General features: G+C 39.8%; 1 protein-coding gene across 1 annotated transcript in view; it reads right to left on the minus strand.

Moving 5' to 3' along the window:
- NEK11 (NIMA related kinase 11) overlaps nt 1–14,953 on the minus strand; it is a 99,442-nt gene that overhangs the window by 49,120 nt on the left and 35,369 nt on the right. Inside the window, exons 5-10 of the mRNA XM_063124386.1 lie at nt 13,711–13,775; nt 11,452–11,578; nt 9,351–9,500; nt 9,181–9,259; nt 8,089–8,174; nt 968–1,087 (exon numbers count right to left, since the gene is read on the minus strand). Of these exons, the coding sequence (XP_062980456.1) occupies nt 968–1,087; nt 8,089–8,174; nt 9,181–9,259; nt 9,351–9,500; nt 11,452–11,578; nt 13,711–13,775 (627 nt within the window). The remainder of the gene's footprint in view (nt 1–967; nt 1,088–8,088; nt 8,175–9,180; nt 9,260–9,350; nt 9,501–11,451; nt 11,579–13,710; nt 13,776–14,953) is intronic.

Below are 14,953 nucleotides of genomic sequence, written 5' to 3' on the forward strand. Positions count from 1 at the left end.
CCCAAAGAAAATACTTCTTAACAAAATAGGCTTGGAGGAGGTAGCACTAATATAAATTAAAATGCATGGAAATTCTATTCATTTCCCTTCTACCACAAATTGAACTTCTTTGGCTTATAAAATAAAGCAGACCAGTCCCCTAATACATGTTGAGTGTAGCAGTATCAGCACTTCCAAATGCAAACACACACACACACACACACACACTGGTATAAATCTAAATCAAAATAGTATGAAAATGATGACAAAGAACCTTGCTCTGAGAGCTAGCAAATGATTACTCCACTAACAAAGGTAGTACATCAGAGAGATTAGAAGCACCAGTGAAATCATAAAAAAGAAAATTTGGACAGGGAGTTGGAGGGTGCTTTGCTTGACCTCTCCATTCTCTTGCTCCTCCCAAAACAGACAGCAAACCAGGACGAACTCTTTCCTGAACTTCAAGCTATGCCATGAGGTTCAACTACACCAAGCAGGATATTGCACTATGAAAGCGGTATAAAAGCGGTGTATAAAAGGCACGAGCCACACTACTGCTTTATAGCATTATTTAAGTGCATTGCAGGATCTACACTACTGCTTTATAGTGGTACTGAAGTGCACTGACAACTGTTGGGGCCCATGACACATCTACACCAAGCACAATATAACACTATGGAAGTGGTATGGAAGCGGTATATGGTATGTGTCATGGGCCCCAACAGTTGTCAGTGCACTTCAATACCCCTATAAAGCAGTAGTGTGGCTCCTGCCTTTTACATACCGCTTTCATAGTGCAATATCCTGCTTGGTGTAGATGAGCCCTAGGTCTCCCATTCTCTGAGGTGCTGCCTTTTAGAAGAGGATGATATGATGAATGAGGATAGGAAACCAGTCCCTTTCTGGAGACATGTGCAGTGCTTCTTATGCAAACATAGATATTAGAGGATATCCTTTTAGAGGCGAAATATAATACTTTGCTTCTTACTTCAGCTTCTGTGCTGTCTCATCAGCAATATTTAATTTCCGCAGCCTCATTCGCTCACGTGGTGTCATTTTCTGCACTTCAGACAGGGCTCTCAGAGTTTGTAGATGTACTTTTTTCTGCCTGAACATTGGGAGAAATATTATAACCAAAACAACTGTGTGTATTAGAGATGAGGTACTGGTGATTATAAGATGGAATTTTTGCACTTGCTTGCAGGAATTCAAATTTATAGGCCAGGATCCAAAGAACTGTTAAGCTAGCTCTATGAGCCCAAGGAGGCTCTACACCAGCTTTCTGAAATATGATGCCCTTCAGTTCTTTGGGACTGCAAATCTGATCAGCTACCAGTCAACATGGTGAATGGTCAGCGATGGGGGATGCTATAGTCCAAAACATGTGTGCTATGACCCAGCATGGCACTTCCGATGTTCTTATCTGGAGGTCATCAGGCTGGGGAAGGCTGCTCTAGACAGCAGTTTCCTCTTACTGCAAGGCAAACTATTTTTAAAATTGAGAGGCATTTCAAAAGCAGTTTATGAAATGGAATGCAATCCCATTCATATCAACTAAGTAGTAAGCCTCCTTGAGTCCAGTGCATCTTACTCCTAGGATTACAGCCTGCATGTGTGTGTGTGTGTGTGTGTTTTTAAGATTCTATCCATTATTTTTTTAGTTCTGATTCTTTGCCATACTCCCAATTATGGATTTTGTTGGCTTTAAAGGGGCTACATTATAAGTACTGATTGGCACGTATTGTTATTGGGTTAGATCCAGATGGGAGTTAATTCAACTTGAAATCAATGGGACATGTTAGTAATGACTTAAGTTACACTGATTTCAATGGGAATAAAGTGCAACTAACTTAGGCCTTAGCTAGACCTAAGGTTTAACCCCGGGATTGACCCTGGGGTCATCCCTGCCTGTTCCCAGGATATCCTGTGTGTCATTTACATGAGCAGGGATGACTCCGGGATGATCCCGGGATAAACCTTAGGTCTAGCTAAGGCCTTAGTCTGTATCTAAGTCATTATCATAAAGTTAAGGGACAAACTTAATGTTTTTTTAAAGTATCCAAACACAAATTTCAAAATAAATAGTTTTGAAGTTTGAAATAATAATAAAAAATCAAACTGTGGCATATTTTGATTGTTTATGAAATTTTCTTTCCCTATACTATGCTTCTATATATAATAAAAGCTAAAAATTGAAGCCTATTCATCAACAGAATAATGGAAAATCTCAACAGCTGGAAAGATGCAATTAAAATGCCCAGAACATTAACATAAGAGAAAAGTCTAATTTCATTAATTTTTAATACCATACTTCATTTATAATTTAATTATGTACACTTAGACCTTTGAACTCACTTCATTTGACATGAGTGATATTAATTATTTCCTTGAAAGAGAACAAAGGCATACCCTTGGTGCTTTAATAATAACATTAGAAATTAAAAAGCATGTTGATGACATTATCTCATCTAACCTCATTATCTGGTGTACCACGAATAAAGATTCTAGCTTGCAATTTAAAATGAAACCTATTGACTAGGAAGTGCATCCTGCAGTATTTAATAATTGCTTTTAAGCACATAATAAAGGCATTAGTAAGGTCTTCTTTAATGTGAGAGAGTTAGGATTAGAGATGTCAGGTGCCATTTTCATTTATAACTTTTACGTAGAAAAGCCATCCCTTTTGAAAAGTCCTAGTTCTACAAAATCTTTTGACTGCATCCTATCTGAGAATATGGCAGCTCTGCCCAATCCCATCAAACACACAACAATCCCTTCTGAGTACTTGGAAAATACAGGTTTTTTTACAGAAACTCTGGTTTGAAGAAAGGTGTCTGGATTGCCCACATCAATCTTCCAGGCCCCCCCAATAATATTTTCTTTGTTCGTTGGCTTAATTAGAATCCCACCTTCCCATAGAATGAAAGAAATTAATAACAATAATCATATATAAAATTCAATAAAATAGGAGTAAAATACAAAGTCAAAAACATAAAAACAAGGCAGGCAAAACTGCAATAAAATCAATAAAAATAACCAGTTAAAGCCAATTACAAGATATTTGCAGATCAGCTTGAGATCCAAAGGCATGACTAAATAAAAATGTTTTTGCCTGCCAGCAGATGGTGCTAGCTGGGCCTTCCTCAGCAGGGAGTTACAGAGTGTGGGAGCAGCCACTAAGAAGGCCTTTTTTAGAATTCCAATCAAATGTGCTTTGTTGGCAAGACAGAAAAAAAGGGTCTCTCCTGAGGAAAGTAAACCCTGGACACGCTTGTCATAGAGAATGCAGTCTTGTAGATAACCTGGTCCCATGTTGAATATGGTTTTGTAAGTCATAACCAGCATTTTGAATTGTGCCCGGAAATGGATAGGTAACCAGTGAAGCTGTTGTTACATGGGAGTCCCATGATCCCTATAACTGGCCCCAGTCAATAGTCTGACTGCAGCATTCTGAACTAGCTGAAGTTTCTGTATGGTCTTCAACGGCAGCCCCATCTGGAGTGTGCTTACAGTGGTTCAAACAAGATGTAACTAGGGTATGTACCACCATAGCCAGAACTAAGATTTCCAGGAATAGACACAGTTTTCACACTAGCCTTTGCTGTGCAAGAATGCACCTGGCCACTGCTGAAACCTGGGCATTCAGGTTCAGGATTGGATCCAGGAATACACATGATCTGCAATAATGAGGTGAGATCCTACATTTGAATTTTTCAAAATGTCACAGTTATTAAGGCTATTTAGCAATGAGCCCAAATTATACACTGAACATAAGAAGATCCATGCTGGATCAGACCAAGGGTCCATCTAGTCCAGCACACTATTCACATAGTGGCCAAGCAGATGTCAACCAGGAACCCACAAGCAGGACATGAGTGCAACAGCACCCTACCACCCTAGTTCCTCAGCAACCGGTGTACACCGGTTTACTGCCTCTGATACTGGGAGTAGCACATAGCCTCAAAGACTAGTAGCTATTGATAGCCTTCTTCTCTAGGAATTTATCTAACTCCCTTTTAAAACCATCAAGATTTATGGCCATCACTACATCTTGTGATAGTGAATTCCATGGTTTAACTATGCGCTGTGTGAAGAAGTACTTCTTTTATCTGTCCTGAATCTCCCACCAATCAGCTGCATGGGATGACCCTGGGTTCTAGTATTTTGAGAGAGGAAGAAAAATGTCTCCCTACCCACATTCTCTACACCATGCATGGTTTTGTACACCTCTGCCCTTACCTTCCTTTTTTCAAAGCTAAACAATCCCAGCTGTTGTAACCTCATAGACGAAATGCTCGAGCTCCTTGATAATTATAGTTGCCCCTTTCTGCCCTTTTCCAGCTCTACAATAGTTTTTTTTTTAGGTGTGGTGACCAGAACTGTACACAGCATTCTAAGTGTGGTCGCACCACAGATTTGTACAAAGGCAGTATAACATTGGCAGTTTTATTCTCAATTCCTTTTCTAATTATCTCTCACATGGAGTTTGCCTCTTCTTTTTTTTACAGCAGGCACACACTGGATGAAGATGCTGCTGCTGAGACTGTGCAACCGCTCTTTATCAGCCTTTCTCCCTTTGTTGCGGACTTGCTCGCCCCCACAATTCATCGCCCTCCGTTAAGGGGGGAACTCAAATTTCTGAAGGATGACCTTGTTTCTCTAATGGCTTCGTTGACACTGCTTGTTAACCATGCTGATAACCTCTTGGACTTGGTGCCACATTTCCTAACCTGTAGTATATACTTTAGCTGAGCTTCTATTACTGTGGTTTTGAGTAAGCTCGAAGCATTTTGAAGGGATTTAATCCTCTTGGATCCCCCTTTCAACTTCCTTTTCATCAGTTCTTTCATTTTAGAGGAGATTCTTCTTTTGAAGTCAGATGTGTGTTGGACTTCCTGGGCAATTTTCCACTTAAATATATATTAAAGCAGATAGCACCGTGATCTCTTTTCCAATTGGCTCAACAACATTTTCATCTTGTCCTAGGTCTTTGGTGACACCATTTAGGATTAAATCCAGGGTCACTTCCCCTCCAGTTGGTTCCATGACCAATTTTTCTCTTGAGGGCATCAAGAAATTTAACCTCTTTGCTGTGACTGGAATATGCATTCATCCAGTCAATGTGGGGGTAATTGAAGTCACCCATTATTACAACATTTCCTTGATTGGAGGCCTTCTTGATTTCATTTTCCATCTCAAGGTCACCCTGAGCATTCTGGTCTGGGGAATGATAACATGTTCCTAGCACTAAATTAGTTTTGGAGCTTACAGTGCTTCTGTGGAATTTACAGGTCTTCTAGTCTGCGCTGTTTTCTTGAGCATAATTTTGACAGTGCCAAAAAGAATTCTATAGGTTTGAGGGCCATTACTCCTTGCAATAATGTTCTGTTTTTTGTTTAAACTTCCCTCACTCTCACTTTTTCTCAGTGATATCATCATATAGCCGGTTGGTTATGTGAAGGTGTAACATCCACCCATTCACTACCTGATCCATATAAGTGGAATCACCCATGTGAATAAAGCAGAAAGAAGAAAGAAGAAACTCCCAGATAATAAACTCACATTAAAGCAGCAGCAGGTGCAGCTAGGGACAGGAGCATTAACTGCAAAATATTTATTAACAGTCCTACTTCTTAAAAGCATTTGCACTGCAGCAGACTGTAAAGCTATTCCAATTCACAAGACTGGCTGAAAATGTTTTGTAGCAACAACAGCACCATCAAATGATCCCATCAGGTATTAATTTCAGGTATATTATGTATTATTCTTGTAACACTTAAGCATTGTGAAGATTTAATCCAACTGAAGCAGAACAGTGCCTTTTTCTGGGGTTATCTGTTATTAAGAAGGTCTTTACTACTGAAGATTTTGAAATCATTTCCTCCCCTGTGCATCATATAAAACCAACATTTTAAGCTATCTCAGAAATAGAAGCTTAACACAGTTTTGCAATTATCTGGAAAGGGATATCTGAGCTACTGAAAAGAGATATTATATCTGCCAAAAGGAGCAGGAATCTCACATGATATGTTTAACTTCAACAATATTTTAAAGGCAGGAGGCAGGTTGTATGTATGTTGAAAGAGTACTAAAATTATTTAGGGAACCAAAATTTAATAAATAGACTGATGTTTTAAACATATTTACACTGATAAATGCTCCAATGAAATCAGAGAAATACATAACCAATTCACAGAACAAATTTGGCAAGTGAAGGATGTAGGTTGTCTTTAAGATGGAGTTAATCATCAGTGCATCTTACGAGTCAGTAAGGCCCAAAGAATTGTGTGAAGGCACATGATGCAGCTTTCTTCTTGCAGCTAAGCATGTTTGACCCCATGAGCCACGTGGGTGATCACTTGGGACTTGTGTGTAAGCTAGCCCTTGCAGGAAAGGGCTGGGGAGGTGGTTTCCATCTCTGAAGGTCTTCAAGTAGGGTGACCATATGGAAAGGAGGACAGGCTGCTGTATCTTTAACAGTTGTATAGAAAAGGGAATTTCAGCAGGTGTCATTGGTATGCATGCAGCACTGGTGCAATTCCCTCTTCATCACAGCAGGAGCCCTGGCCTCTAGACCAGATACAAAAGAGGACAGAGCTCCTGCAGCTTTAACCATTGTGATGAAGAGGGGATTTCACCAGGTGTCGCATGCATCCAAATGATACCTGCTGAAATTCCCTTTTCAATACAACTGTTAAAGATACAGGAGCCCTGTCCTCCTTTACATATGGTCACCCTACTTCAAGCAGAGGCTGGTCAGCCATTTATTGTGGGATGCTCAAGCGCTGGTTTCCTGCATCAAACAGGTCTAGATGACCTTGAATGCCCCCTCCAGCTCTATGATTCTGTTATGATTATTTTATGTAATCTTCCTTTCCTAAATATCGAACACACATAAAGTCAAGTCAATGAGCTTTAAGTATTCATTGCCACTGTAAATTTGCTTCTGTTTTTGTGGAAGCCTGATCCCTACAGGACTCCCATTGGCACAAAGGATAGAAAGAAAACCACAGCCACTACATTTGCAAGAATAATTAAGAGTTGCTAAAACAGGTGCCAGAGGTTCTATCCCAGACGCAGCTCTGATACACTTTAGGTGGAATCCTATGCATGTTTAGAAAGAAAAAAAGTTGTACCCCTACCAGCATTCCCCAGCCAGACATGCCGGCTGGAGTTTACTAGGAATTTGAGGACTTTTTTGGCTAAACATGCATAGGATTGTTCCCTTAAAGTGTTCAGATTAGAGAAAGGAACTCAGGACCTAATTAGGAGTTCAGGATCCCCAGCTCTCTCAAACAATTCTGCTGTAAGTTCTCTCATCCTCCTTTCCCCCCTATTTTGTAAATAGAATCCAACTCCACACTACTTAGAATTTAAGGGAGAGAAAAGGAGGCAAAAGGCAGCAAAGGCTGCCTGCTGTCACACCTCAATCCCTCTGGCTCTCCAACTGATAGATTGATTACATAGATTGATACGGTCTTTGTATCTCCATGCAGTTTACTGAAATATAAAGACGGAGATTTCTAAGTTAACAAATGCTTTCTTTCTTTATTGACTTCTCACAACTTTGAAGAAATGTCTAGAAAAGCACTATGTAGATATAAGCAACGTTGTTCATGGCAGGCCAAAGGAACAGCGAAGGAAATAATTTCCTCAGCAGTGTAATGTAGCAGCTGTTGATTAATGTAATAGAGCTATTACACTAGCCACAGTCTAAGGATAGAAGGGAAGTGGAATGCCAGTTCCAAAGGAAACCAAAAAGATAAGAATTTAATTACCAGCTTTGAAACTTATATTAATCATTGCACCATTGGGTTTTTATATTGTTGACATTAAATCAGCCTAATACATGTATTATGTAAAATAGAATGTGCCGTTTATATTGGTATAGCAAATAATATACACAATTATCCTTAGAGTGTAGTTATTAGAAATCAAATGCTATCTTAAATACCAGCACAGTGGATGATGTTGTTAATGCCTGCAGTACTTTAAAAAGAGCTTTTATGGGGGTGGGAGAGGGGGAAAATACGTATAAACTGGGGCATACATGAAGTTGAATTTATCTCATCCTTTTTTGCTCCTATACTAAAATAATCCCATACTTACACAGCATTCATGATATGAGTGGCTTCTTCCTGAGAATTAGGCACACAGTCTTTCCTAGTCATATTTGTGAATTTATACTTCATAATCTACAAGAGGAAACAAAGTAGCAGCAATTTATTTTTTATACTGTGAAATGTTTCATCACTGTTTGTTACTTCTACAAAATGAATACAGTGCATGCCATAGGTACGTCCAGCATTGTAGAACGTGAATTAATCAGGGGGCTGGACTAGATGGACCTCCAAGGTCCTTTTCAACTCTATGATTCTATTCTGGGATTGGCCAACCCTAAAATAACCTGAAAAGAGTAGAATAGAACCATAGAGTTGAAATGGACCTTGGTTTCCCAGCAGTAAAGAAAAGCAGCTTTTCTCCACAGATTAGAGAGGCAACCCCTGACTAAATAGTTTGTGGTTGTTGTTGTTGTTGTTAATAATAATAATAAATGTATTTCTTACCCACCTCTCCATTTTGATCGAGGCAGGGAACAACAGTAAGTATAAAATATTTATTTATTTATTTATTTATTACATTTTTATACCGCCCAATAGCCGAAGCTCTCTGGGCGGTTCACAAAAATACATAAAATACTGATTAAAAATACAGTACACGTGGTTAAAACATCCTAAAAATTATTATATCACTTTATATAAAAAGCCATTAATGCAGTGTACAACAATTTAAAACAATAAAAACCCGCAATAAAAAAACAAACATACTTTAAATAAAACAAGAACATTAAAAACAGTAATAGCATCCAAACATTTTTTAAAAATACATACTTTAAAATGCTAAACTAAGAAGATGCGTCTTTACACCCTTCCTGAAAGACAAGGGAATGGGGACCAATTGTAATTCCTGAGTGCTTTCCATAGTTTGGGGACAACACAGGAGATAGCCCTTTCACACGTTTTCAACAAATGGGCCTAGCAGGTAATGGTGAAAAAGAGCCTTTTGAGTAAGCACGCTTATGATTGTAGCTTTGGTGTTTTATAGGGCACATTCTTTTCAACATAGTTGCCTTTTTCTCAATCCATGTTTTCAAGCATACCATTTCACCTAATAAGTCTACTGCCATGTCATTTGAAATACCTGTAATTGATCATCAATGTAGGAAATACGTAACATTTCTGCAGCTGATGGCCTCCGTGAAGGGTCCTTGCTCAGCATGCTGAAATATTAATGATATGAAATGAATCAATTCTCATAATAACTCAAACTTCTGAGGTTGTGACCAGCAAAGGACAAACAAAATCGCCCACCTGTGCAGCATTGCATCAAGTTCTCTTGGATAGGTGTCTGGAAGAGAAGGGGTTTCACCCTCCACAATTTTTAGAACAATGGACAAAAAATTGTGACCAGTGAATGCATGATCCAAACAGCACAGCTCATACAAAATGCATCCAAGAGACCTGGAAGAAAAAATAAAAACAATTCAAGGAAAGGGATTTGCATGATTGTCACAGTTCATTGGGGCTTTAGTATTCTGAATATTCAAGCCACGATTTGTCATGTTGTTTGAACCCAGGGACGTCAACTCTTATAAAACCATGGCCTGCTTTTGGGTTATGAGAGGCTTGTTGTTTAACCCTCACATAGCCCACAGTCCCTGGGTTCGGACAACATGACAAGCTGTTGTTTGAATATTCAAAATGTCCATTTGCACGCACGACAACTCAGCATGGCTTAAATAAACCTTGGTGGGCTGTATGGCCATGTGAATTGGCCTGTCTGCTAACTGTTTACAATATTATTGCCCTGTAATCCCAAGGATAACAAATTACAACTCCCATTCAATTCAAAATGAAAACCAGTATCTAAACTATAGAATCATGGTACAGAATGATAGTACGCTTACTCCGGTCAAGGAAGCTCGTAGCCTTGGCTTTATCTTCGACTCCTCGCTCTCCTTTATTCCTCATATTGAGGCAGTAGCTAAATCTTGTCGATTTTTCCTGTATAATATTGCCAGGATTCGATCATTTTTGTCTGTCTCTTCTGCCAAGACGCTTGTTCATGCACTGGTTATTTCACGGTTGGACTACTGCAACCTTCTTCTCTCTGGCCTTCCTTCTTCTCACATCAGTCCGTTGGTTTCTGTTCACCACTCTGCCGCAAAGATCATCTTCTTGGCTCGCCGCTCCGACCATGTTACTCCGCTTCTGAAATCTCTTCATTGGCTTCCAATTCACTTCAGAATCCAATATAAACTTCTCCTGTTAACCTTCAAAGCTTTTCACGGTCTAGCTCCTTCCTATCTCTCCTCTCTCATCTCACACTATTGCCCCGCTCGTGCTCTTCGCTCCTCTGATGCCATGTTTCTCGCCTGCCCAAGGGCCTCTACTTCCCTTGCTCGACTTCGTCTATTTTCGTCTGCTGCCCCTTACGCCTGGAACGCTCTTCCAGAACATTTGAGAACTACAAGTTCAACCGCAGCTTTTAAAGCTCAACTAAAAACTTTTCTTTTTCCTAAAGCTTTTAAAACTTGATGTTGTGCAGACGTCTACTGTTACTTTCTACTGTTAGTTTTACCCTACCCTGTGCCTGCTTACCCTACCCTGTACCTGTTTGCATTCTCTTCCCCTCCTTATTGTTTTACTATGATTTTATTAGATTGTAAGCCTATGCGGCAGGGTCTTGCTATTTACTGTTTTACTCTGTACAGCACCATGTACATTGATGGTGCTATATAAATAAATAAATAATAATAATAATAATAATGATTCACATTTGTAAAATGCTAATCTAGCATTTCAGTCTTTTAGCTTTGTTGTTTTAAATTTGCTCTTGTATGTGAAATCTCTGCATTGCTGCTAGGTTTTATTCTGGCTGTACTTCTATACTGTACTTTAAGCTTATGTTTTATATTGTTTTTTATGCTGTATTTTGTAATTTTAATTGTTGGGAACTGCCCAGAGAGTTTGTAATAAATAAATAAATAAATCCTATTCTTCCATTTCCACCTAGATGCCAAAATAAGTGAGTAAGCAGAGGAGGGAAGGGGAAAGGGGGGAGCCCAAGAGCATACACAGCTCATTCTCAGGTTACATCTGAGATTGTTACATCTGAAGCAGGTCATGATTAGCACTAAAGAAATGTTAAAGCATAATAGTTGTAAACAAGAAGAATTTCAGATTACCGAATCCCCAAGAAGTGAAGCACATGCCCTTGAGTAGATGTGATTTTGCAATATAAACATTCCAGCAGTGTACTGATTCAAATATTTACTTTTTTTTCAGAGATGGAAAAGATAAAGCACATTACATAAGTAAACAGAAAGTGACCTAGAAACCAATGCTTTTGTGTGTCTGATAATTATGATTCAATGAATAATTCATTTGATACAGGATTCTGCCTACTCACCAAATGTCTGATTTTGTGTCGTAACCCTGGTGTTGCAATGCCTCCGGGCTCATGTAGAAGGGGGTCCCAGTAAAAGTAGTTGCTAAATCACAGGATCCCATCAAGAGACGAGAAACTCCAAAGTCCCCTTGAAAAATATTTGGACATTTCATTAGTTGAAGGAAAACAGTTGATAAAACAAGAAAGAAAAACCAAGCTGAATGTCGTTATTTTGATGATTTCTAGAGTGGTGTCATGTCTAACCCTACTGCCCGTTTTGGGAGAAGGTGTTTCAGGTAATCAATCAGCGGAGGAGGCGCCAGACACCAGCCAGCCTGTACCAGTGGGGGAGGAAGCTCTCACGGGCGATTCACCTGCTGGGAGTCAGCCCTCTCCAGAGCTTATCTCCTCAAGGCCAGATCCTACACACTCAATGGGAAGTGAGTTTCTTCTGGAGGAGAGCGCCCCGACAAGCTAGCTGATGCTAGGGTCTGCCGGAAGCTAAAACGCATGGAGCGGAAGGAAGGCGTGAGAAAGTCGGCCCGACTAGGATTGTGCCAGAACCTGCCTCCGCACCAGGCTGTCTGAAGTTACGGGAGTTTGGGAAGAGGCTTCCTGTTCTTGAACGGACAATTGTCTTGCTTAGTTTGCATAGTTTTGCCTAGAGGGAAGTTTCCAAGAGATTAGACTCTCCTCAGGTAGAAGAGATGTTGGTTTCATCTGCTCATTGACGGAATTGAGGTTTTTTTTAGGGATGTCTGAGAATTTCATTCCTGATTACAAATAACCATTTATGCTAGTGCATACTTATTTATTTATTTATTGCATTTTTATACCGCCCAATAGCTAAAGCTCTCTGGATGGTTCACAAAAATTAAAACCATTCAAAGTATAAAACAAACAGTATAAAAAGCATGATATAAAATACAATACAAAAACACAACCAGGATAAAATGGCATATTAGCACTAATGCGTATTAGCATGAGTGAACACTTGCACAAATGACATTGTCACTCACAAAAAAAGTATAAAAATAGTCCACAATAGTCCGAGTCTGCATGACTCAGAAAATGTGTGTGTGTGTATGTGTTTGTATCTCTAAGACAATTGTGTTGTGCTGAATTCAGTAAAGAAAATATGAAGGGAAGGAAATTTTGCATGAGCTTTTCAGGCCATGTGTGTATTTGACTCTACTGTATACTGAGAAAAATGTTCTACAGAGGTGGCATGTAGAAAGTTTACAGGAAGCTGTCTTATACCACATCAGACTATTTGTCCATCTAACTCAGTTTTATCTCTTCTGAGTGACAGTGGTTCTCAGGGTTACATTAGTCACTAGTATGACAGGACTACAGGTAAAAAGTAGCTTCCTGCAATATGTAAAACAAATATGTAAAAGCTAAGTATTAACATCAGCTTTTGATGGACACACAAATACAAGCACCCTAGGGAACACACTATAACATGCACAGTATGAGAAGGAACTGTGTAGCAGTTATCCCACACAAGCAACTACACACTGAATCCCATTTTATGGGGCAAAATACGTTGCATATAGACATCCTTTCCATGTGATCAGGTCATTGCTGGATGCCAGTACACAAAGGCAAACAAATTAACCCAAGTAGATGGGGCAGCGGATACACTGGGCCATGTGAACATGGATGCGTGCAAGCCTATGCAACTGTGTGTCCCTTGAACAGGATGGACACACATCTCTCAACCTGTGTCCACATCCAACAACTATACTACCATTAATGGCATTAGTGTATTGTTTGTGCGCAGGTATCTCTACAATGAGAGTAGTTTTAAACACTTCGGAATATCAATATGTTAATCATGTTAATACTTATTATTTTAAAGGAAGTACACAATTTAAAAAGGGGTGGTGTCCATTTTTAAAATCAAAAGAAGTGCAGAGGCGAGGAGATGGCAACCTTCTCCCTCTCCCATGATACTTTTCTTCTCAGCCAAGCTCTGATACCATTTGCTTGGCTAGGAGAAAAGTATTGGGGAGAGGGACTGCAGGGAACTAAGCCATGGTCATTGGGGCAGGATCCTGTATGCTTCAGCTGTGCGCAGGGCTTGCATTAGCACCCAGCATACTCAAGTAGTTGCTGGAGCCCCATGACCTCACCAATGACACCTACACTGGAGCGCCAATGGACAGCGGGGACCCTCCATTTACTTTACCCCGTAGCACCCTCAATGTAGCATTGCTCCATTACGTAAGGGACATTTTAGAGGAATAAAATCACCTTAGGAGCGAACGATCTTACCAATTTTAACCAGGTTATTTTTCAAAAAAATATTCTTAGCTTTCAAATCTCTATGAAGAATTCGCCTGAAAATAAAGAAAGCCTTATTTCAGTGAAGGGAAAAGGTTAATAGCAATGAATTATTCTGACAAATAAGCTTTTTGATTACTGTTCTGAAGTTTGTACCACTTCTCCTAAACATTTAACTTGGAAGTTAGTCCAACTGATTTTAGGCTGGAATCCTAAACACATTCACTAGTGAGTAAGTCACTTACTAGATTACGCATGTTGATGTCCAGTGATTTAACATCAATAGATGGATTCAGGCATGGTATTTCTAGTTTCAGACTTACTTCTGAGCAAACATGCATAGGACTGGGGATACACATCACATTTCTATAACGGCCACCAGAACTACCCACACAAGAAAAGTTTACTCTCACAGCTCCCATCCAAAACGAACCACAATCTGTAATTTAAACACTGTTTGAAAATGGAAGGCTGCTATTGTAAAAACTGTGAATAAAAATACCCCCATATACTTTTGGCATATACTACTATAACCTGATGGATCACAATCTAGCAATTGGGATTAATCACAATGGAGCAACAATTCTTCACTAGTATGGCTCTGTTGTACACTCTGAAATTAATAGGGCAGCTCCGTGGGCCTTAATTAACATGGATTGGGATTTGCTAAACTGCTGCAAGCAGTGGAGCAAAGCAGATTGAACACAAGCCTGGAAAGTTGAGTGTGTCTGATAGGGCTGTCAATTTTTTCCCTATTAAAGTTCCTTTCCCCAGCTGATCTCCCACCTGCAGGGGAGCAGATACAGTGTCCTCCTAACTTTACTGTTGTAGGGGAAAAGGCAGGTGAGGGGTAGTTTTGAACAGAAAACAACCCATGAGGAAAATACGTTTCCTCTTTTCACTACTCTGATCTATTTCTCAACCACCCCTGGCTGTATTTCAGTACACACTTAAACACACACATACACATACTCAAAAAGGATGCTCATGTGTGTCAGGTGAGAAATGGCCCAGAGCAGTGGAGGCTGGTAGCTCCGTTTTGGGTGGGGCTGGGAATCTATTTTGGGTTTCAGTCGGAACCTGCCAGAACTCTGAAGGAGCTACCCAAGGTGCTGAACCCTATCCCCAAAATAGGTTCAGCACTTGGATAGCGCCTTTAGAGTTTTGGCTGGTTCTGACTGAAACCCAGAATGGATTCCCAGCCCTACTGAAATTGGAGCCAGCATAAGGCCAG

This window comes from Elgaria multicarinata, chromosome 1 (assembly GCF_023053635.1).
Source record: "Elgaria multicarinata webbii isolate HBS135686 ecotype San Diego chromosome 1, rElgMul1.1.pri, whole genome shotgun sequence".
NCBI classification, from domain to species: Eukaryota; Metazoa; Chordata; class Lepidosauria; order Squamata; family Anguidae; genus Elgaria; species Elgaria multicarinata.